Source organism: Leuresthes tenuis, unplaced genomic scaffold (genome assembly GCF_036924035.1).
Source record: "Leuresthes tenuis unplaced genomic scaffold, fLeuTen1.0.hap1 SCAF_5, whole genome shotgun sequence".
Classification (NCBI taxonomy): domain Eukaryota; kingdom Metazoa; phylum Chordata; class Actinopteri; order Atheriniformes; family Atherinopsidae; genus Leuresthes; species Leuresthes tenuis.
The window spans coordinates 17,499,043-17,522,503 of record NW_027325359.1 but is presented as its reverse complement, the minus strand read 5'-3'; the positions used below and the strand labels follow the sequence as shown (position 1 = coordinate 17,522,503).

The 23,461-nt window shown below is 41.2% G+C and overlaps 1 protein-coding gene across 4 annotated transcripts in view; it reads left to right on the top strand.

Moving 5' to 3' along the window:
- The window catches only part of ppip5k1b (diphosphoinositol pentakisphosphate kinase 1b), a 44,985-nt gene that overhangs the window by 9,856 nt on the left and 11,668 nt on the right, over positions 1 to 23,461 (top strand). Inside the window, exons 7-28 of one of the 4 annotated variants that reach the window (XM_072386327.1) lie at positions 35 to 136; positions 264 to 425; positions 1,703 to 1,824; positions 2,406 to 2,507; positions 3,174 to 3,260; positions 3,581 to 3,656; positions 4,039 to 4,148; positions 6,302 to 6,387; positions 7,147 to 7,272; positions 9,042 to 9,086; positions 10,929 to 11,050; positions 11,489 to 11,671; positions 11,896 to 12,037; positions 12,207 to 12,430; positions 12,593 to 12,720; positions 12,847 to 12,961; positions 13,158 to 13,265; positions 13,376 to 13,492; positions 14,470 to 14,610; positions 14,828 to 14,936; positions 17,129 to 17,278; positions 20,626 to 20,688. In XM_072386327.1, the coding sequence (XP_072242428.1) occupies positions 35 to 136; positions 264 to 425; positions 1,703 to 1,824; positions 2,406 to 2,507; positions 3,174 to 3,260; positions 3,581 to 3,656; positions 4,039 to 4,148; positions 6,302 to 6,387; positions 7,147 to 7,272; positions 9,042 to 9,086; positions 10,929 to 11,050; positions 11,489 to 11,671; positions 11,896 to 12,037; positions 12,207 to 12,430; positions 12,593 to 12,720; positions 12,847 to 12,961; positions 13,158 to 13,265; positions 13,376 to 13,492; positions 14,470 to 14,610; positions 14,828 to 14,936; positions 17,129 to 17,278; positions 20,626 to 20,688 (2,620 nt within the window). The remainder of the gene's footprint in view (positions 1 to 34; positions 137 to 263; positions 426 to 1,702; positions 1,825 to 2,405; positions 2,508 to 3,173; positions 3,261 to 3,580; positions 3,657 to 4,038; positions 4,149 to 6,301; positions 6,388 to 7,146; positions 7,273 to 9,041; positions 9,087 to 10,928; positions 11,051 to 11,488; positions 11,672 to 11,895; positions 12,038 to 12,206; positions 12,431 to 12,592; positions 12,721 to 12,846; positions 12,962 to 13,157; positions 13,266 to 13,375; positions 13,493 to 14,469; positions 14,611 to 14,827; positions 14,937 to 17,128; positions 17,279 to 20,625; positions 20,689 to 23,461) is intronic. The other 3 variants (XM_072386328.1, XM_072386329.1, XM_072386330.1) reach the window with 3 other exon arrangements.

Sequence of the window (23,461 nt, the reverse complement as noted above, 5' to 3'; positions counted from 1 at the left end):
GGCAAAAAGACATTTGTATGTGTCTTTGCTGTAGATAGGAAGTCGCAGCAGTGTGTACTCCCCAGAGAGCAGTGTGCGAAAGACTGGATCCTACATCTACGAGGAGTTCATGCCAACTGATGGTACTGATGTGAAGGTACGGTGGATTCTATTGATTTTCATTAGTTTTATTCCTCACTGAACTGTTTCATGGCAGCAGGGGGGGGGTATTAATAGTAAATCCTGCAGTTGTCCAGTCGGTAATTGTGGAAATTCGATATCAGGTTTACACGGTGGGCCCAGACTACGCCCATGCTGAGGCCAGAAAGTCTCCAGCACTGGATGGAAAGGTGGAGAGAGACAGCGAGGGGAAGGAGATCCGTTACCCCGTCATGCTCACTGCCATGGAGAAACTGGTGGCCCGCAAGGTCTGCCTGGCCTTCAAGGTAAACTGGAATCCTATTGATCACCACATGGTGCATCCAAAAGCTTGAAAACTGCAGCTTCTGTTGCATATATATTCTGCATATTTGTGGAACAACTACAAACTATTTTTTTTCTGTGCGTTTGTCAAACAGTTGAGATTAAGATTAGGAGGCTTTTGGAAAAAAAAAAAATCTTTGTAAACTTAATTTACAAAAGCTTTGCAAACACAGAGCAATCTGATCAGCTGATTTATTTAGTTACTGATTAACATGCAATTCCACTTTAGAAACATCACATTCTATCATGGGGGAAAAAAAGATTAGATTACCACACAGCATTCATCTGGCTCTCTCGGGGCTTTCAGGGCCGACAACAAACTCCATTTAATGTAGAAAAGAAAAGGAAGCCTGGTTATGACAGATGTGGAACGGGAAAACCTGTGTGTGCTGCTATGGGAAAACTTCCAGCCCTCGCACTGAAAGTTCTAACTGCTGGAGACAATCTGCTTTCTCCTGAGACAAAATGTTACCACGCACGCCGGTCTTTTCTTTTAACCCTCTGGCAGGAAAGTCCATGAAGTTTAGCCAAAAGTATTCCAAATGGACATTCCATTTGAATTACCGTTCCTTTATTCTGGCTCGCGGCCTCCTCATAGCGTCGCTCCGCGTTTGGATTATTTCAGAATTGAAATGGAAAGCCGTTTCTAGAAAGAGACTAAAACCAGAAGCACCTGCAGTTGAAGATTGGATTGATATTATTGATGATGTAAAGAGGATGGAGAAGATGTTGGATGTTGGATCAGTTGTAAAATGCAATCTTAATTCAATGTTTTTGTTCATTTGCTTTTTCCATTTGAATTTTCTGAAGGCACTCTGGTCCTGCTCAGTTTTGCCTTTCTTTTGTGTTTTTTCTTCTTCTCCTTTTTCCCTTCTGCTTTACTTATTTACTTTTATGTATTTGAGTTGTCCTTAAGTGTCTTATAGTGGCTATTGGTCATAACAATATATTTCTTTCCTTTTATTACTGAACCTTATTGTCAGGTTGAAGATGTGCTCTGTCAATTCTTTTGTCTATATACATTAATAATAATCGGGGTAAAAATAATAAGAATAAATAAATATTAAATAAAAAGCCTCATAAATACTAACCAGTCAGATCAGCTGTTACATTTGGCTGCTGGTAAAACATCTGATTATATCTTCTCTTCTTCTCTTTTACAAAGCTGCTTGGCAGTAAAGCTGCTTCTGACTCTAATGAGGTGTGTGAATTTACTTGAACTTTTTTGGGGGCTTTTTAGCAAACAGTGTGTGGGTTCGACCTGCTCCGAGCCAACGGTCATTCCTATGTCTGTGACGTGAACGGCTTCAGCTTCGTCAAAAACTCAATGAAGTACTACGACGACTGTGCCAAAGTCCTGGGGTAGGTGCTTTTACATTTCTCTGCTCTGTTTCAGTTTCCAGGTGTTTGGCCTCAGTGAGAGACGCATCCAGAGCTGAACCACGATGAAATGTTGATATTAGATTAGTCTCATCTGTGATAATCTCTTCTTCTTGCCCTGAGGGGAGTTTTCTTGGCACCACTTTAAAGCAGATATTGGTGTTAAGCTGTCATGTTTTGATTTATCCAGAGCTCTGGGGAACTTTGAGGGTCCTGTTGTCAGTTTTGTACCTCTAATTTGTTCCTGTTCAACCCAGCTGTAACTGAGGCGTTGCTACTGAAGACTCCCTCACTTTAGAAATCTGTTCCCTGCTGTGATGACGCTTGTGTTCAGCTGGCAAAACGCCTTCAGACTCAGCTGAATGTCCTCATTGTACAGCGCGGGGCAAGCAGAAGTGACAGAAATAGTTTTGAGTTTAGAGATTTAATGAAAGCTGTTGGTCCAAGGAAGAGCTTGCATAATTGATTAGTTTTGTGTTAGTCCTTTTCTTTCACCTATTAGTCTTCAAACTAGACTCTTTTGCACTTTTTAACTGTGTCACTGCTTTTCTCTGCTCTACCAGGAACATGGTAATGAGGGAGTTGGCTCCCCAGTTGCACATTCCCTGGTCCATCCCCATGGAGGCTGAAGACATCCCCATTGTCCCAACAACTTCAGGAACCATGTATGTACTAAACATGTCGTTCAGTTGTGGTCAGCGTTCCTGGATAGCATGGAAAAAAACTGTCTAATGTGTTATTGAATTAACAGCTGGGCTGTTTATGTCTTTAGAAACTATTTGTGTATTATATGTCTACCTTCAAATTCCTTAAAGACAAAAATAGTCACTAAAGGTCCTCATATCTTTTGCTAATCGTCTTTAAAAAAACTACCGAAGTCTCTGTTGCTACCAAAAGTATAAATCAGTTTTGAACAAATACTGTTAAATCTTTGAATGTGAGCCGTTTTTAACATGACTTTTCAAGGTCAAAGACAAAGGTCAATGGAGCGCATCTGAAAAAAAAAAGTTGACCGAAGTCAAATTAAATGTACAAGTAAATCAACAAGGTGGTTAATTAATTTAAATATGATATTGACTTGATATCTGGAAACTTAATATTGTTTCCCAAAACAAAGCTCAAACTTGACATATTTTTCTTCCTCACACATTATGTCGACCTGCCTCTCTACTTGAAGGCTCTGCCATCAGTTTGAAGTCTCATCTGTGCAACTAGTCCGTTACATTCTGCATCAAAATGGCAGACATTTAAGGGCTGCTTAAGTTTTAGGGCTCATATCATCACATTGGCCACATTTAGTTTTGTTCTGCCTATTCCTCAAACCTTTTCAGGATGGAGCTGCGCTGTGTTATCGCCATTATCCGGCATGGAGATCGAACACCAAAGCAAAAGATGAAAATGGAGGTCCGACATCCCCTGTAAGTCTCTTGGACTTCACCTCAAGATTTCTCTTCTGCTTACTGTCAAAACACCGTTTCAGTTGAAGATTCAGTTTGTTGTCAAATACTTGTGTCGGGCACAACTCTGTTATATTTAGATTTGACACAATACTGTCTGAGAAGCAGAAGAAGGATCAGTTGAAAGACATTACTCAGACTGAAATTAAAGCACCAAAGGACTTAAAAAGACCTTCTCATGTTGCTCCTTACTGCAGCAGTTTGCATTTAGTCAGTCGTCTGAGTTCCTATATTAAATGTCTGTATAATGTGCATCGGTTTGCTCTGTTTATCATGAACAGATTCTTCGATTTGTTTGAGAAGTATGGAGGATACAAGACAGGCAAGCTAAAGCTAAAAAAGCCAAAACAGCTGCAGGTGAGGAAGACTTTTCTTATTTTCCCAGGCTCGCTCTCTGTCGCCCGTCTCTTTTGGTTTTGTTTTGGTTTCTTTCTTTTGACAGATTATAATTAAAACCTCTTTAAGAATAATGAGGGGTTTTTAGGCTGGATGCAAACATTTTCCCTCATGTTAAGTTTTATAATTACCATGCAAGACAGTACTGTGGTTTTTGTTGTCTAAATATGAAAGCTTTAGCTCACACATACTCATGCTGTGTTCGTGGACTCCCTGTATCAACATTTATAAAACAGTATAAATGGGGTTTGTTGCTCTGTGACGTTCCACGACACTGTAACGTTCAGAGATAAGTTCAGAAGATAAGGCCTGCCGTTAAGCGTCAAAGCCGCTGTGTTTCCAGGAAGTGCTAGATATCGCCCGCCTGCTGCTGCTTGAACTAGGCCAGCACAACGACTGTGAGATCGAGGAGAAGAAATCCAAACTGGAGCAACTCAAGACTGTGTTGGAAATGTGAGTTGTCATTCCACACGAGACGCTGACTCTCACCAAAACGCAAACCATCAGTCACCCCCCCCCCGTTTCCCACCACCGCCATTCATCTGCGGTTTCATCTTTCAACACCTCACCAGGCCTCAGTCATCATTCTTGTACTCACAATCAGACACATGTTCAACCATGAAAACGCTCCCTCCCTCTCATCTTGACTTTGACTGTTTTTTTTCTTTTTCTCCTCCCTCTATCCCTCTTTTCTCCTGCCCACCCATTCGTCCTGTTCTTTCTCCAAAAGGGAATCCAGCTTGAATGACACTCAGTACGCACCCTCTCCCTTCTCACTTTAAAGGATGAGGTTTTACCACCCTCCTTTTCTTTAGTCAACCTGGAGTGTGTGTGTGTACAAAGTATTAGGAAGATTAGAAAACCCAGTCGGGTCAACTTTGGCAAAAGTTGGGATATTCTCACAGATTTAACCCATTCTAATTGAGTTTAATGGGTAAAAACAGGGTGGAGAGGCTAATAAAGTCATGGCTGGTGCAAGATCAGAGACTTAAGCTAAAATTTACAAGGTATTCCTAATATTTTGTACACTTACTGGCTCATTTTCTTTCCAATCCATTCATTTTGAAGCCATTAACATTTTGACATATACACAGTTAAATGATGATTTCACTGTGTTTCTGTGTGTTTAGATCTGAGTGTGCTGTGTCTCACTTAGTGTGCATGCTGCCCTCGCCGCAATCTCCTAATGTCTTCCTTCCTCTTATCTACATTTATACTCCTATTAGTACTTTTCTGTTGCTGTTCTCTAAACAAACTCCCTTTGGCTCCACCACTTGACCCAACCCATAACTGTTGTGGGAATAAGTTGCTCCTTTTCTTTTGTGGATTAAGCAGAGGTGGTCATCTAGCCATCCAAATGCCCCTCTCTCCATTTTTTTACCTTATTCCTGTAAAACAGAGCCGCGTGATTTTTTAAAAAAAAATTTTTTTATTGTAAGCGAGAGAGTAAAGGTTAAGTTTACCCACTGTAGTGGAAGATCTTTGGCTTCTTACTCTCACCAGCTTTCATACCACAATCGTGACTCTGCTACATTTTGAACTGCCTTCTCTGACACCAGCTGATCTGAATTCTGAAGAAGCTCCATGACACTGTGCTGTTAAATCACTGCTGTGGCTTGGGTTAAAAGGTTTGGGAAGATGTTTCTGAGCACCTCACCATTTGAACATGCATCTTAAAATCAGTTCCTCGCTGTTCTCTGGTCCTATAGACGATGCATGGCCTTTCCGTGGGTTTGTGGGAAGGTGTGCGGAGGTGTGTCTTAGTCCCTCAATGAAAAGACTGACAGAGCCGACGCAGAACTGAGGTTTTGTAGCTGAGCAGACGCAGCAGACTGAGTTTTTGCTGTGATTGAGGGTGGCCTCCCAGCTTCTGTTTAGACAGGAAACGCATAAATATGCAAACACCTGTAACCCATTATGCAAACTTCAGCTGCACATTTGAGTCCTTTGAACAGCTGGCAGCAAAATGTCATATCTGTTAAACCCTTTTGTACTTTTTTTTAAGGCTTAGACAAAGTCTCCTAAACCATTAAGCCCTGCTTGTCTGATTTATTTCTTTTTTTCTTTTTTTTTTTTTTTTCTTCTCACACCAATCCAAATTTTCTGGCTCTCATTTACTTCTCCTTGTTCAGGGTCCACTGTGACATGACTTTGAGGCGCCTGCTCAGCTGCTCGTCCCTTCATAGAACACTATGCGGTCATTAGTCCGCAGCATGTGCCAAATTCTTGGTACAGCTTAACTTGATGGACAAGTGGAAGCATTCACTTCATCTTTTTCCTCGTATGCGTGCACACGTGTACAGTTACTCACTAAAGCCGTGTCTGGAGTTCCACTGAAGCCACTGGTTTTCAAATGTTTAACTCCAACGTACCTGATGAGTAATCTAATTACCATTACCACCTTCTAATACTGGCACTTCAGTGTGTGTGCGTGTTCTTTCCTTCTTTTAAGCTTGTATTGTAATGAACATGGATTGGAAGTCCAAGATATGTGTTTAATTTTGCACATTTGCACATTCTTGACAGTGGAATGAATTATTTTGTCTGTCTGCATATATCAAACTTGGCGTGTGCTTGATGAATGTGTGTGTCTTCATATCCTCCAGGTATGGTCATTTTTCAGGTATCAATAGGAAAGTCCAGCTGACCTACCTCCGAAACGGCCAACCTAAAGCCTCCAGTGAAGAAGAAGGTACAGATAAACACACATTTTATATTGTGGCGTGTATGTGTGTGTGTGTGTGGGCTGTGTCACAAGTCAGTGCTCTGTCACGTTGTGCAATAGATCATAATGACATGTTGACACCGCAGGTTTGTCCAAGTCAGAAGGGACAGAATAATCACCTACAGCAAAGGGATCCTGAAACGTTCCAAGATTTAAAGGAATTGCAGGCAGGAAAATTAAAAAAAAAAAAATCATGTTTAATCGTCCAACAAAAGAAACAGATAATATGTGAATAAGAGCAGCTTTATTGCACACTCTCCACTGGGGTTCTGCTTTGAAGTTAGTGTACTTTTTTGCCGAGGACAGTTGGAGTCTAGTTGAGCAGGACTGATTTGACTCTCAACCGCATTATCCTGGTGTGTTAGTGCAGCTTTGAGAGGTTGGATTGCGTATGATTCCAGCTCGACTAATGTGTTCACAAATGCGTTTTTGATGTCTAAGACAATAATTTGGCACTTAGCGATCTCTTTGGTTTTGACAACCATTTATTCAGACGTCGGGTCATTCTCTCTGTGCACATAGAGGAGCTTCCAGGAAGAAAAGAACCTGTGACCCCAAGCGACGCAAATTCCGTTCAGAAAATAGAACGCCTGGCGTAAAGGCACCACTCTTAGAGGGTGTTCTCTTCAGCTGTTGCAATTTAGGAAAAAAACATAAACCTATATTATATAAAATACTTGTTGTTTTTATTATATAAAAAACTGTGTGCTGCTGCTGCTTTTCCAGACTTTAAGAAGGATGCTCCGTCTCTGCTCCTGGTGCTGAAGTGGGGTGGGGAGCTGACGCCTGCGGGCCGGGTTCAGGCTGAAGAGCTGGGCAGGGCTTTCCGCTGCATGTACCCTGGAGGTCAAGGTACCAACCAGATACGCATGCGCACACACACACACACACACACACTTGATGCAGTCAGAAAGGATTAACTCCCTTTACTCTTACATTCTGCAAAAAGTTTATTTTCTTTCTTGCTTTTTTGTTTTGGAGGGAAGAATGCTGCTTTTCTTATGAACTATTCGTAAAATGAAATGTATCTCTTTATGGATCACCATCTCTGATATTATCTGAGAGAAACTGACTTGTATAGACTTGTACAGCACCATTCAAGAGAATTTCGAAATTGTCAAGAGGACAATGGATAATTGTACTCATTAGCCAGTGATGCCACATGTGTGTTACTACCTTTTTTTTATTAGATGTGCGTTTTATAACCGTTCATCTTAATGTTGGGGAACGCTATGACCTGTCAGCTGACATCTCACAGAAAGGTGGGCTTCGGAGGTTTATTTTAGAGGCAGATTTCCAGGCTTTTAGCAGCCAATGCGTAATTTTTGGTAAAGAGTGAACTACAAATACAAATTAATTTAAACCCGTTCTTGAATTAGAAAATCAAAGTGAGTTGTAACGATAAAACATAACATTATGAGTTCCAATCAGGCAGTTGGGCTAATTATCTGTTTTCGAATGCAAGAAAGGATTCTTTGGAAACCTAAGAAGGACGCAACTTGACTTTGAGAAGCATCTATTGTTTCGTACTCTTCAGATACTTCCTTGTTTAACCTTGACTGTTCCCTCCTTACTTTGTCATTCAAACTGTTGTCCATAAATGTGACCTGAATAAAGTTTGTACGTGTACGATTCCATCGAGCTCAATCTGCAGATGAAGACGAAGGCTGACCTTGAGTTGAGATTGTATTATCAACACAGGCTTTGACATTCTGATTCTTTTTGGAGTCACAAATAAATGATAGAGATAGAGTTTAACGGCGTTGCAGCGCAAGACAGAAACCGAAATGACACAGTTGGTGCTTTATTGGTTAGACCTGTCAAATGAAACGCAATCCTCTACATAATCTCGGCTATAGATGTTACCTTTTACAAAGAAGGAAAGCTGAGGTTCATAATGCCATTTGAAATTGATTATTAGTCCGGTTTAACACACTCGCTAACAGTGACCTGTCGTAAATGTATAATTACATTAACACTGGTTTCATAAAGCTTTCTACATGAGAAATGAGAGGCTGAGCTGTTGAATTGGATTTAGTAGGAATAAACATAATGAGATGGTAAGGGAGTGTAGGTTCTAATTCTATTTTAGGGAGTTTCCAGGTTCAAAATACTACTCCCGCTGCCATCGAGCTGCTCCTACATGTTGCTCGCTACTTGCGCAGCACTTGCTAGTTGGCAGCTGTGCATCACCACGGTACAGTTGGGTGTGGACTGCAGCACAGCGTTACAACACGCAGTCTGGTTTTCCCTTCATTAAAGATTGAGTTTGGAGACTCTGACCCTTTTAACCTAAGGAAAATGTGATAAATAAGAGAAGAAACCTGTCAGTTTTTTTTTTTTTGTTAGTTTTATCTCCAGACTTTCCTTCTTAATGCTTTGTTTTATAGCGCATGCAAAACATCTCCCAAACTGCGCAAACAACCTGAAGCAGAACTAAAAGTGCAATGCAATGACGAGATGCAACCTGCCCCTTTGTTGCTTCTTTTTTTTCCCTGAAAAGAAGGCAGTTTTTCCCATCCCAGCCACTGTTTTCATGCCTCTTTCTTCACCACAACTTTTGAACTCAATTAACTCTGCTCTTCTCTTCTTACCTGTCGTTGCACTGTGTTCACTACTAGCCGGTAATCGCCGGTCCCTTGGCTGCGAGTCCCCTATTGACTTTGGTAAGAGAAGGGTTTCCTGGCTGTCACCTCTCCGCCACTCCTCTCTCATTATGCGCGTTTGTCGCTCCGTCCCTAACGTGATCTGTGCTCATCATTGTGATTTTTGGTTAATCACTCCGGGCGACTTGTCCCGTTTGCCTGACACTGAGATTGCTGTGGATTGCTTGTGTTGTCGTAAACGTGCTGTAGAGGTGATTCACGCAGCAAACGTTGCTTTGTTTTACTGGCTCATGCATCCACGGGCCGGTAAAGCGAGGGCAGTTTTGCTAACGCGGATCATCTCGCACTAATCGAATTGCATTTTTAATTGAACTGATTTTATTTATTTTTCCAAAATTTTCTTTGAAAATAGCCAATTCATCTTTGCCTGCATTGGAGCTTAGAACAAGTCCCCATCACATTTGATTTCTTATTATTTTTTTGGTCTAAAAAGGAATGAAAGCACAATATACGGATAGGATTACATCAGGCTACCTGACTGTATTCTGGAGGGAAATGCATGAAGCATCAGTGTGATTTGATCTGTGGCATTCGTCTGCATCCACCCCCTAAACACTCATAATGTAAATAAAAGCAGAATTCGCTGGTTTGCAAATCTCATAAACCAATATTTCACTCACAATAGAACACGGAAAACACATTGAATGTTGAAAGTGAGACATTTTGCTATTTCATGAAAAAGTTTAACTCGTCTCAAATTTGATGGCAGCAGAACATCTCAAGAGAATTGGGACAGGGCCGTGTTACTCATTGTGCTCTTCTTCTTTTAACAACAGTCTGTAAAGTAAGACCTTTGGGAGCAGAATGCTGTCCCATTCTTGTCTGACTGGGCTTAACAGTCCTGGATCGTCCAGCACCGGGACTCTTCTATTAGAAAGCCACGCTGTTGTAACAGATGCACTGTGCGCTTTAGCGCTTTCCACAACAGAATCTTGACTTTTGAAGACTACAGGCGCCCAGTGTTGATTTTTGCCTGCGTCCCTTTCGCACAGAGATGTCACAGAGATTCTCAAAATCTTTCTATGATATTATGGACTGCAGATTATGGAATACTCTACAGAGGAACCATATTCTTAAATTGCCTCACCTGTTCTACACACAGTTTTTTGCAGAGTGCCGAAAACCTTTACTTCTAAGAGACTCTGCCTCCATAAGGTGCTCTTTTTTACGCCCCGTCATGTTAATGACCTGTTGTCATTTACTATAATTACTTGCAACATTACCGTCTTGCTGTTTCTGTTTAGTACTACTTACTTTTCCAGCCTTTTGTTGTTCTGTCCCAACTTTTTTTGAGACGTGTTGCTGCCATCAAATGTCTCACTTCGAACATTTGACAGATTTTCTATGTTCTATTGTGTATAAATATAGTTTTATGGTAGATTTTGGATCTGGTTTTGTATGTTAATCACATAAAAAAATATATTTTGTCTCTTACAAAAAGGTAATCTAGTGTATTTGGTTTAACCTGCAGGGCTGCTCATGAACTGCGGGGGTTTACTCGATGTGTATTCACTTCACTTTCACTTCATTTTATTCACAGCCTAAACCACACCATTCAAGTTTACATTTAAGGGAAATGAAGCATCAAAATCTTGCAAAGCAGTTTGAGAATCATGCATTTGAACTGAAAGTGATGCACAGGTGCTGTATGTTTATTGTTTAATGGAAATCTGTGGTACTTTTGGGCGTAATCGGCACATAATTATTATTTTTTTTTTTAACTCTCTCATCTTTCAACTACCTATCGACTCAGCCCTCTCTTGAAAATTACTGCACTGAACATGTCACTCCTGAGAGCAGACCAGTAAATGGCCGCGCTCCGCTTTCTGTGCCATCTATCAGGTGACTATGCTGGGTTTCCGGGCTGCGGCCTCCTGCGCCTGCACAGCACTTACCGCCACGACCTGAAGATCTACGCCTCTGATGAGGGCCGGGTGCAGATGACAGCGGCAGCTTTTGCCAAGGTAACCCCGTCGCCCCGCCAGGGGGACTAAACTTTCTTTTAAAAAATATTCAGTGCCTAAATGTGAACCTCTTGTAGATTTCCAGGAGTACATGTTCAGCAGCACGTCTCCTAAGATCTGAGACATCCTCTCGTTTCACTGTATTGTTTTATATATCGTTTGAATCTATGTGTTTTGTGATGAATCGATAAAAATGTGGATTCCGCAGAAGGAGATGCTGCTTTTGTAGCCTTAGCAAAAAAAAAAAGAAGAAGAAATTTCAGTTTGTTATATAAAAACAAACGGGAGAATAAGCAAGAGATCCACAACAAGAAAAACGTAAATTTCTACAAAGTCAAATGTCCCCATCTTTTCTCTTTTTTACTTTTAAGTTATTTTGTCTTTGCTCTATATTTCTCACATTATAACTACCGTGCACTTTTCCTGGTGTCTCTGCAGGGCCTGCTGGCTCTGGAGGGGGAGCTGACTCCAATCCTGGTTCAGATGGTGAAGAGCGCCAACATGAACGGACTCCTGGACAGTGACAGTGACTCTCTGACTGACTGCCAACAGAAGGTGAAGGCCAGGCTGCATGAGATCATGCAGAAGGACCAGGACTTTACACAGGAGGACTATCAGAAGGTATTTGTCAAGCACTGAAGCGTAAAATGAAAGTTTGAATAGCCTTGTTTGATAAAAACGGATGTTGCAACTGCCTCTGTTTGTTTTTCTTTTTTTAAGCAAGTCTCTTTTAATTCAGTTTTTCAGTTTAAACAGTTAGACGTGCTTCTTAAGTCTTGGCTGATAAGATTATCCAAGTCACTCCATGTTTAATTCTTAGAGTCTTTGTTTTCATTGTGTCCCAGTTGGCCCCAACAAGCAGTCCATCGCTGGTGAACTCCATGAAGGTCATAGAAAACCCAGTCAAAACCTGTGACAAGGTGTATGCGCTGATCCAGAGCCTGAACTCACAGATCCGGAAGAGACTGGAGGACCCCAAGTCTGCAGGTAGGGTGAACCAGCGGAACAACTGAAGCAAGCCTTCTCTTTTAGCTTCTATGGCTCTTTTCAGCACGAATGAGATCTATTCAGGAAAGGTTAAATTCTCACGACGTCGTTTATTTTAAATCTAAGTGGAAGATGTTATGATGATCGATCATCCAGTGCTTTCCTGCAGACTTGCAGCTTTATCACAGTGAGACGTTGGAGCTGATGCTGCAGCGCTGGTCCAAGCTGGAGAGAGACTTCCGCACGAAGAACGGCCGCTACGACATCAGCAAGATCCCAGACATCTACGACTGCATCAAATACGACTCGCAGCACAACGCTTCGCTCGGCTTGGAGGACACGTTGGAGCTGTTCAGACTGTCTCGAGCTCTGGCTGACATAGTCATCCCACAGGTTAAAGCACAACAATGTTGTTGGTCTTTGTTCTTAAACTTTGTTCTTAAACTGTTTCCAAGGCTCCATCCCCCTTTCTCTGCCTCTAACCATTTATATGTTAAAAAGAGACGGATGTCGATATTTGAATGGCTCTTTGTGTTTCCACATAAATCGTATCAGGAGTATGGCATCAGCAAAGCAGAGAAACTGGACATCGCTCAGGCTTACTGCGTTCCCCTGATGAAGAAAATCCAGCTGGACCTGCAGAGGACGCATGAGGATGAGGCCGTCAACAAGCTGCACCCTCTGTGAGAAATCAAAAGTCATCGAAGCACACATCTTGATCTACCAACCAACCAACCAACCCCCCCCCAACCCCCGCGTGTCTTCAAGCCCTAAACTAATGATTCCTCATATTACTTCTTGGTATTCAGGTACTCTCGGGGGGTGATGTCTCCTGGTCGTCATGTTCGCACTCGCCTTTACTTCACAAGCGAGAGCCACGTTCACTCCCTGCTCAGCATGTTCCGCTATGGAGGACTTCTGGATGTATGCATTGTTTTTTTGTTTGTTATTTGCATATCTGATGGTGATTTTACAGGACTATCCAGGACAATGACTAACTTCTCTTGGATTATAGTAATAGAAAACATTGGGCTGGCTGGACTAACTCGTGCATGCTTTAATCAAAGTCTTTATGGCTGTATGTGCATTCATGGTTCTCTGATTTTGTGTGGGTTATCAGGAGATAAAGGACCAGCAGTGGAAGCAGGCAATGGACTACCTAAGCGCTGTGACTGAACTCAACTACATGACGCAGATAGTCATCATGCTGTATGAAGACAACAACAAGGTTGACCTAACGCGGGATGTGACACTTATTCATGCTGCTACAGCTTCATTTTCTGGTTTACAGATTCCTTCAAGGAGTCCCTTGTGTGTTTGTGTGTATGTGCTGAGCAGGACCCGTCCTCAGAGGAGCGTTTCCATGTGGAGCTTCACTTCAGTCCAGGAGTCAAAGGGTGCGAGGATGAAGAGAACGTGCCTCTTGGCTTCGGATTCCGCCCTGCTTCCTCAGAGGTGTGTCGATGTGTTTGTTGGTTATAAAGTGCTTGTGCTGCCGGTTGGTCTAAAGCTGTGCAGGTAATGTTTGTTCAAATAATCGTAATATTTTATTCTTTTTTTTTTTTGTAGCCGCGTTTTGGAAAATAATTTCTTGTAATCTAGTTACTATATTAATATTGTTTTCTTTCACATTAGAAGGTGCATAAGGGTTAAGAAATGATATGAACGATCCGGTCATTCATTCATTCATTCCGGTCACCACTTTTGCACATTTTGGTAAACTTTGCACCTAAAATCAGGCCAATTATTGCGAACTGCTGCAACAACATGGACAAAGTTTAAAGGTGTTTCATCGTTGCATTCGTTTCTTGGTAAAAACCTACCATCTAACTCAGCCACTAGTAGAGATTCCATTCACTCGTGAAGTAAAACTCAAAGGGGAATCAGATGCGTTTCCACTGACTTGTTTGAAGTCACTACAGGGTAGTAATATGAGCTGTGTTGCTCGTGGTTGTAAGTCTGTCGAAAAAGAGAAAAACACAGCAAACAACTTAAGTGGGCATCAGTTGGAGGATAAACGGAGAGGGCTCTTCCTCAGGGAATCACTGGGAATATTGTATCATATCTATAAGTCATGTCATTTTAATCGTTGCTGGGTCAGACACAGTTTTCAAAGTTGTTTCCATCAAGAAATAAACAGAGCTGCATGATCCATAATTCCATCATTATAGAACAGTTTAGCTCTTCAGATAAGAAATCAAGTTTTAGTCGTGTTCATCCACATAGAAGTTTAAACTAACGTGGCTGAAAACGTTTCTGCGATAAACATTTTTTGTGATAGTTTAAGTAATTATGTGTTTTGTAGTTGACTGATGCTACTAAGTGCACCAGAAACCTGTCACAGGTCTACTTTAGTGACTTTTTTTCGTTAGATAAGACTTTTTTGAAAGGTTCATCTTTTCCTTTTCGTTTCATATTGTCTAACCAATCAGAATGAAGACAAAAAGCCCGATCAGGGCAGTCTGGAGGACCTCTCCCAGGACCAGACAGATGAGGCACTTCCTGTCTCAGAGCCAATTAACATCCAGCGAAGATCCCCCATGATTCGCAATCGCAAGACAGGCTCTATGGAGGTATCACACTGTAGTGCTAGTGTCTTAGCAATAGGCAGCACATAATGACTGTGTGTTTTCTATGGTTAGTACAGCATAGCATTTTACTGTGATCTCTTAAGGTGTAGCACTTTTTTGTTTTTCTTTTACGTCACTAACGCAGTGGCTTTATTTAGACATTGGGTGCCTGATTTACTGTGGTAACCATCTCAGTCTTAATATCCATGGCCCCTCTCAGGTCCTCTCTGAGACCTCCCCTACCCATTCCTCCAAAGGCTGCACCTCCCATCGACTCTTCCAATCGTGCTCGCGCCAGTCTCCTGAGATCAAACCAGCCGGTGGCCTAGGTGGGCATCTCATTTTTGATGTGTGTGTGTGAGGGGGAGTGTTTGTTCTTTACCTGTGTGTTATGACTGTGTTACAGATACTCTTATCTCATAGCACATCTGTTTCCATTCCTCATCACAAGCGCCAACTGTTTTTTTTTTTTGTTTTTTTTCTTCACTCCTCCGCCTTTCCATATCTCTTTAAGACCCTCCCTCATTTCTTTGTGCATGCATTAGCACCCCTCCTCTTTCTGATGGTCAAATAGCTTTCAACCCAGCTTAGTTTAAGAGCAAACAGGATCAGACTTCCAACTATTCAGGCAAGAGGTCAGCAGGGAGGAGCTGTGTTCGCAGTCAGCTGCAGGATTTCTGGTGTCACATGGTGTTCATTGACGTAGTGATATTCCCTCTGGGTGATGAAGTGACTACATAGGGAGCGTGCTATAGGTGCGTCGAGTTCTTATTTCCAAGGCATACACAGGAAATGAATGTCAGGGGTTCTGACTGAAACTGCAATGAGAAGATTTAAAAACGTACATATTATAATTTCATGTAAATATTGCATCTTTGTATTTGAAAGTCTTGACCCTGCCTGGATGACCAGTAGCATTACAAATGCTGTTTTTTTTTTTTTTTGTTTCTTTTTTAAGTGCAGGGGATGTAATCAAAAAAGCTTCTCTAAAGAAATTCAAAGATCTATCCTACAATGAAAGGATTTGTGTCAGTGCAGCAACTGTATGTGCATTCTAATAAGGGTTTTTCCTATTTGATAACACCTCAAACACAATGAAATGATCACCACACTATTAAAAACATATTTTGTGCTTTTTCGACTTCGGCATGGTTGACGGCTGATGCTTTGACTTATTCCTGAAATTACGTGTTTGTTTGTTTTGATACAAAGATGCAAAGTTTAAATGTTCCGAAGCTGAATAAAATCTAGTTTCGTCTAATTAGCTCTGTGGCTCTTGATGCAAATCAAAGAACCAATTAAGGAATCTTCTCTGCAAGTACAGTTCCTAAGAGAATGTAAGCACTAGCGACCCACTAAGAAAATGACGCTCACAAGCATGAGCGGCTGCCGTCTTAATCAAGACGTATGGAGAAAAACTGTGACAGCAGAGAGCGGAATAGATTTGTTCAACATTTAACTGTTTTCTGATTTTTAAACTCAGTGTCACCAAGCAGTATACGATATCTTTTGGAAAAGTTCACATGCCTTAGATATTTTAGTAATCATTTTAGTCACTTATTCCTGTTTACGTTTAGCATTGTTAGATAAACTGAAATCTCTTTTATGTGTAATCACAAGCACTCCATTGCAGTTCTAAAGGAGATTCTGTTGTATTGGAACACTCAAACGAGTTTATCTACTGTGTTTTGTTTTTTTTAAGCATAATTAGAGCTATAATTTCATAATTAGAAATCTGAAGAAGGGAAAGGAAGCCAGTAATATGTCTATGAAAAGCAACTGGAAACGGCTCGTGCCGTCAAACGAGCCCTGTGCGACGCCTGTCTTTAGTCTCGGAGTGCAGCCTGTCAGTTTGTTATGTGCAGTCCGCTTGGGGCTGCTGAGTGATCCTCTGTTCTGCAGCGGCACCAGCAACACTGACAAGAGCAGCAGGTGTCGCCTACAACCCGTCGGCATGCTGGATTTCATACCTTCAGCCTGCTTTTAGAGCTGCGTTTTAGATGCAACACCATCATCTTCATCATTCCTGTCTTCTTCCAGTTCAAAAGAGAAAACCTACTCTCCATGTGATCTATAAACTAAAAAAATGTTTCTCACCTTTCTGAGGCTTTTTTTTTTTTTGCATTCACAACTTACACATTCTGTTGTGCAACCGTGTTTTACCCTTATTTACGTCAGCACACATGCAGGCCATACCGATGCTGTCACTGTTGTGAAAACCTCATCACTTGCATGCAAGCCCTTCCATGAATAAGTTGTTGGATTGTTTTTTCACTTGGACGACAATCAGATTGAAGTGTTTTTAACTGTGTTTTGAATTAAAATGTAAAAAACAGTCATCCACACTGTAGTTGCAGGGCTTTCACTCGTCTTCCTTCACAAACCTTATCCTCTGCAGTGTAAGCATACCCATAGCTACAGGTTGTTAAGAACAATACCTGCATGGTGTGTACATAAAAAATACTCACCACTCACACTTCCATCCCTCCTACCCGCACTCCCCCGGCTCCCCCTCACACAGGCTCACTCTGCTCTGGCCTCTTCAGTGCCTCTGCCCTCGGTGTGTCCTGTAGCGCCCCCAACCTGCGGGACTACGTCCGCACACACCACCACCACCACCGAAAACCACCTCTGTCCCCCGGCAGTCTGCCATGCAAGTTTGGCATGTTTGGTATGTTCACTGTGGTGTTTGTCCTCTTCCGTGGGGGCGGGTGTTCTCATCTCCACCCGTTTTTTTTGGGGTTTTTTTTGTCTTTAAAACTCTCCAAAGTCTTCTTTTTTCTGACTTTTGTTTTCCTGCTGCTTTTCCCTCCTCAATCTTAAAATGATTCGACCTTCCGGAACCCCCCCCCCCCGTCCTCTTTCTTCCATTTACTTTCCCGGAACAATCCAGCAGTTTAAACACGCTGCATCAGATTCCTTGAGTGATTCACTTCTCACTGTGTACAATGACGACGGCACTGATTTGACAGCAGAGTGATTGGCTGTGCAGCCAGATGCATGCAGGCTTATGTTGGAATGTGTGATGATTGATACTTTTCCACATAAAACACGATCACATCTCTGTCGGCTTGGGTTCAAATGTGTGGACGTGTTCCCTCTCTGTGCATGTTTTGGTTCTGTGCGCACAAGATCTTTGAAAGGAATTCCATAATCCGTACTAAAGAAGTTATTGTGGCGGGAAGCCAGAATGTTTCTTTTTTTTTTTTTTTTTTTTTCTTTGTATTAATCACAATTTGCAGTAATCCTTACAGTAAGAAACTCGGCCTGTTATTTGGAACAATATCCAGTAATCCATCTTAAAATAATCCACAGTCTTGTTTTCTCTACATGGCTCTTTCCTTCATGCTGTTAATGCTGAATATAACAGCGCCATTTTCACATCCACCGAGGGTCCTTAGAGCAGGTTTTACTTTCCAAAGATAATTGGCTTCAGGTTGAGCGAGAGAAGATCGTTTTAACTTTTGAAATATGTTCTTGCAAATTGATCTGAACGTTGGCAGAGCCGCTGGGATCTTTTGTGCTCCTACTGCAGGATTTAAACACATGACTCTGAGCTGCTTGGTTTCGTCCACTGGGTGTCACTGACTGCAAGGCGACACGCTGCCGGTAACAAACGAGCACTTTCCTTTCCCAGTTCTCTTGCATGGTGATGCGTGCTGCTGTCTGTGAAACAGGTGAGGGTTTGGACTGACGTCAGGGCTGTTCACTTAAAGAGAGACGGCAGCATCAGCACCACGAATGAGCTTGTTGTTGCTTGAGAGGCGATAGAGTACGAGTCAGACCTGAGGATGACCTGCAGTGTTGGTGGTAAGCGTACTTTGAAGAGCTGCCGATTTCCAACCATTTTTCTCTGCACCTCTTCCCAAACAAAGGAATTCTTTTGAATTGATTTTCTACTTGAAGTAATGTGTCCCACCTTGTTATGTTAGAGTAGATTTTGTAGACATTTTATATATTTATTGTCATACATCTGTTGCCCTGTCGCTGGCCTGTCTTTTTTTTTAACTTCCAAGCCTCTGTAATCAATATTTGTGTGCATCACGGTTATTTCCACAAGAAAGGGGCTGCTCTCAAAATGAACCCACAGACAATTATCACTCAACAAAGCAGGGCCCTTCAGCTCTTCAGAACCTTTTAGAACCTGAAAAACGTAGTGTATTCATAAAAGATGATTTAGTCTTATTTTTTAATGGCTAAAAATATTAGTTAAGTTATGTATGGACCTGCTGTTTGTGTCATTATAGTTAATGCAGCAAAAATGGGTATTACATAATGCTGCCGGTAGGCCTGTCACAATGAACAATTAATCTGCAGTTATTTGAGATAATTGTTAACCATTTTTTTGCATAATTGTCGTGATCACCTTTAATTTGCTTGCTTGAAATAAGTTGACAAAAGTCAAACTGACAAAAATGTCACATTTCCACAATGTTTTTCACCGTTTAACCGTTTTAAGAGTTGTACTGACTAACCGATAGAGTTGAGAACCTTCTAATGATGTCATCTTTATGCATGTCAGAGACGGAGACGGTTAAACTGCCCATCACAATTATTTTTTTGACAGATATTCAGCCCCTAACGTTTCATAATTGTCACGGCCTTTGGTAACTGCAGGTATTCTTGTGGTTTTCTGCAACTGGATCGTTTAGATACCTTCAATCTGGGCTTTATCTTCAGTTTTTCATAAACATTGCCTTACTCTCAGGTGAGTTATTAAAAAGATGGTACTGTTTTTATCAGTTTAGCCTGATGTTGCTCAAGATAACTGGTTTCCTCTGTAAAGCCACCAGTACAGATACTCCTTCCACTCTCAGCACAGCCACGTCCCAGCCTTTCCCTTTCTGCCTGTAAGCTGCTGACTCACTTACAGCACGTCATGGTTAACATCTTAGTGGCTTTAAAAAAACGAAAAAAAAGCTATGGCTACTTTATATTGAGGAGGGCCACCAGAACAGGCCTGCAGCTGCAAGGTGTCACATTCTGAGAGCAATGCAGGTGTTGTACTGGTTCGAATAACTTCCTGCTTTTGGCGTTTACAAAGGAGCGTTGATCATTTCCCAGCAGCTTTGAATGCTCACCTCACTTTCAGTTTCTGGAAAGTAATACACGAAAAGGAGATTTCTAGGAAAACCTAGCCTAGTTTTATCTGCACACATTTTAATTTCTGGCTTTATATGTGTGGATGAAGAAATGTACATTTTCAAATCTGGCCCTCCTGAGTACGTAACGGATCAGGCCGACCATAGACTGTTAATGAAAGATGGATGTAGCCTCCATCATTGAAAAATTAAACCAGTGCTGAAGTGCTTTAAGTTTGAAATCTCAGACTGAACAAAAGCGCACGGGAAAAATTGCTCTACTCCTAACTTGAGGTGTCACCTGAGTTGCCAGCTTTCTATCTTCAATACAGCATGATGTTTGTTTTGTAGATTCTGGTTCTGTTTAAGAGTAAAATCAGCAATAAATCAGAGTATGCATTAGGGCTTGGCTACTCAATGATTGTGGTCTTGTCTACGGTTCTCAGTCAGATTTGATCCTCACTAAGGCCCAGCTTGAAAAAAAAACATGTCAGCAGCTTAAATACTTCATTCAGGCCAGCATGTGGTGTCGCAGTGGCTGTGATCAGTTTGTGCTTTAGACTAAGGAAAAAGTCAGAAGACATTAAAAGCATGTTAAAGGGAAATAAAGGCGGGATGAACAATTTCTGCCTGTGAGACATGTAATTTAGATGAAGACTGAAGGTCGCACTTCCTGCACGTTTACTGACATCCATCAGATTTACTCCACAGCCTCTTCTGTTACTTTCTGTAATTGCTTCAGTTTACTCAGTGATGACCTGAATTTTCTTTCATAATAGCTGGGAAGCATTCCTTGATGAACCGACAGGCCCTGTCTCTCTTTTTTTTGTTTCTCCTCTCCTCTTTTTTTTTTTTTTTTTGTCATCTCAAAACACTCACAGGCTGACAGAGATACCAGCAGCCCCAGTAATACCAGTTACCTTTCTTATCTCCTCAGAGCTGTTCTCTATGCTGGCAGTAAAGAGATTTTCAGTGTCGTTTGCCAGGCATCCGACCAATGGTACGTCTGCTTTCATTCAAGTATTTTTCGACAATCCTCAAGTTTCCCTTTTATCTTGCATGACCCTTTTTGTGGGAAAACATTTTCTCATGTTTTCTATTTTGGGGGTTTTGACATTTGACTGCGATAATTACATGAAATGGCTCCAAGTTTGTTGTTTTGTTTTTTTTTTTCCCCCCCAAGAGTTTCTGTTTCACCACACACCCTCGGTGTTTGTTGTCCCTTGTCTTGTTTTGGGCCCCTCACCTCTAACACCACCTGCTCTGCCTGCACATGTGTAATTTGCATTTCTGATCCTGCCGTTTCTTCACAGGACTTGTCTCATATGGAATGTATCTGCTTCCTTGGATACATTTCCATGTGTAGATAATCAAACATCATCACGTATCCTCACTTGGACTTTCCGTTAATTTTGAATCACTTATTTCATTCTTTGTTTGGACTACAAATTTAAAGTGTCTGTCTCCATTCTGGCCACTCCGCGGAGTGCTCCTCGACATCATCGACGCAGGGTTTAGAAATGAAACTGGGAGAGCTCAGTAAAGATTAGATCCTCGGGGGAGTTTTAAGCTGCTCTTTGATCTGCATGTGAGCTTCATTTCGACATGACGAGGAGGAGCTCTGCACAGTTTGAGACAGAAACATATACTGTACGCTTTGTGGATTTTATTTCTCAAATTAGTTTTAGAAATGATTTGGCAAATTCTGGTTTCAAACCTCCAGATGGGGCCTTCCTGTTTGGAGTTTTATTGTTCACCCGGTGCCAGTGTGGTGCAGCTGTTAACTGTTTTTAATGGTTAATAGGCGATTCCAAATTGGCTCATTGTTCCTTGTGTTTTGTTTAGTTTCGTAGTGTGCTGCTGTGTGTTATTGAGATACAATTTGCTTGCATGTTTTAATGAATTCTCTCACAGGTTTGGGCTCATTTGTGCTTCCAGGTGAAAAGCGGGTCTGCTGTATCGGTCCTCTGTATAAGCACCTGCGCCCTGCTGCACAGCTGGATCAAAACGTGCAAATGAAATGCGTGAGAAAATTGTTGAGGCCGTGTAAACGAATTGTATTTCATGCCTGCACAGTAGCATTTTGAGTACAAGCGTCCAATCTACGAACAGAAAGGTTTGTGGGTTTTCTAAAATGCTAAAAGGCTTAAATCCGTCGTTTAAAAAAAAAAAAAAATATATATATATATATATATATATATATATATATTATTTGAACTTTTATGTAACGTACACATTTCCAAAGAAATGATTTATCGTATTTTCACTGACCAAATTCACTGGGAATATAAAAATCTTAAATGTTTCACTTCTGCACAGAGTTGATATGCAGCTTCTTCGTTGCTTAATACAGTTTCATGTTACATTTTGGATGTGTCGGTGGACTGTATCGAGTGAAAACTGTTTGCCAAGGTACGAATCCATGTGGCTGTACTGATGATAGTGGCGTGAGGGCTTGAAGGTCACGTGCAACAAACTACACTGTCCTTGGACTTTAGGTAGTAGAGCTCCCTGAATATTTTCACAAAATGATGCACTATAGATGTTGAAACACCAAAGTTCTTTACAATCTCGCATTCAAAATGTTTTAATGGAAGTTAAGAGTTTTAGCATAAAGTGGTGAGCCCATTCCTTGAAACTTAAGACTTAAGCTCTTGATGGATTTTCCTTTTATACCCAATCTTGACACCCTCGCCTATTGTGAATTGTCACTTTTATTACTAAAAGTCTTCATCTTCAAGTTTCTTGTCACTTTCCTCGACCACAGCTTTGTTTTGAGAGTGTTGCTTACATCAAATTTGACTTTTTATCAAATATTTTTAAGTAAAATTAATTTTGATCAGTGAAGTTACTGAAAATCTCCATCTCCAAGATCCAAGAAGTCTTTTGAATACTATTCAATGTAATCTGAATCTGTATCTGTAGTGAGAATACTGCACAATCTGCAATGCAAAGTTTTTATAGAGGTACAAAAATGCACTGAAGTCTTTTAGTATTTTCCACCAGTATCCGAGAAGTAGTCTGTTATCTATCAGCCGTTCGATTAGTGCTGGCTGTTCGGACTGAATGTCGTTCGGACAGCAGGATGACCACATCTTCATTCATAATGACGAGCAGAGTCTGGGTATAACCCCACTTGCACTGTCTGTGAAGAAAATGATGGCTGCGCAGGTCTATAAAACACTTTCACTTGTATATTTTCTTTAGGGTTTAGACATGCAATAAGTTACAGTTTTTGCTATAGAAGTGCTTGTTTTTTTGGGCGTCAAACACACCTTTAGATGACTTTGAAGAAAAAGAAACACACGGACACCCCCGGCCTGAATTCTAAAAATGTTCAGTGTGAAGTAATTAGCACAGCATGTTGGTATTATACAACTGTAAAACAGCACAAACAAAACTAATTGGGGAGAAAATGAGTTACTCATAAGAAAGGGCTTTAGGTTTGTTACCTTGATGCAATCTATTTTTAACTTGGTGTGTCGTTCTCATTTAAACTTGTGATACCACAAGAAAAACTATCCTGTTCAAGGTCAGACCCGTTGCCTATAACCAAGAACAGGCTGCTGTCGATTAAAAGGCTGAAAAAGACGCACATGTGTAAATCGACAGCTGTCAAATCATGATGCCTTCTCCTCTCTTCATTTAATTCTTACCAAGGAGTGATGTAAAAAATAGATAAATAAAAGTACATTAACATCTCGTTCAGCTGCCTAATTTTCATAGCTGGTAAAGAGGCTTCGTCAGACAATACTGCTTTGGTGGCACAAATC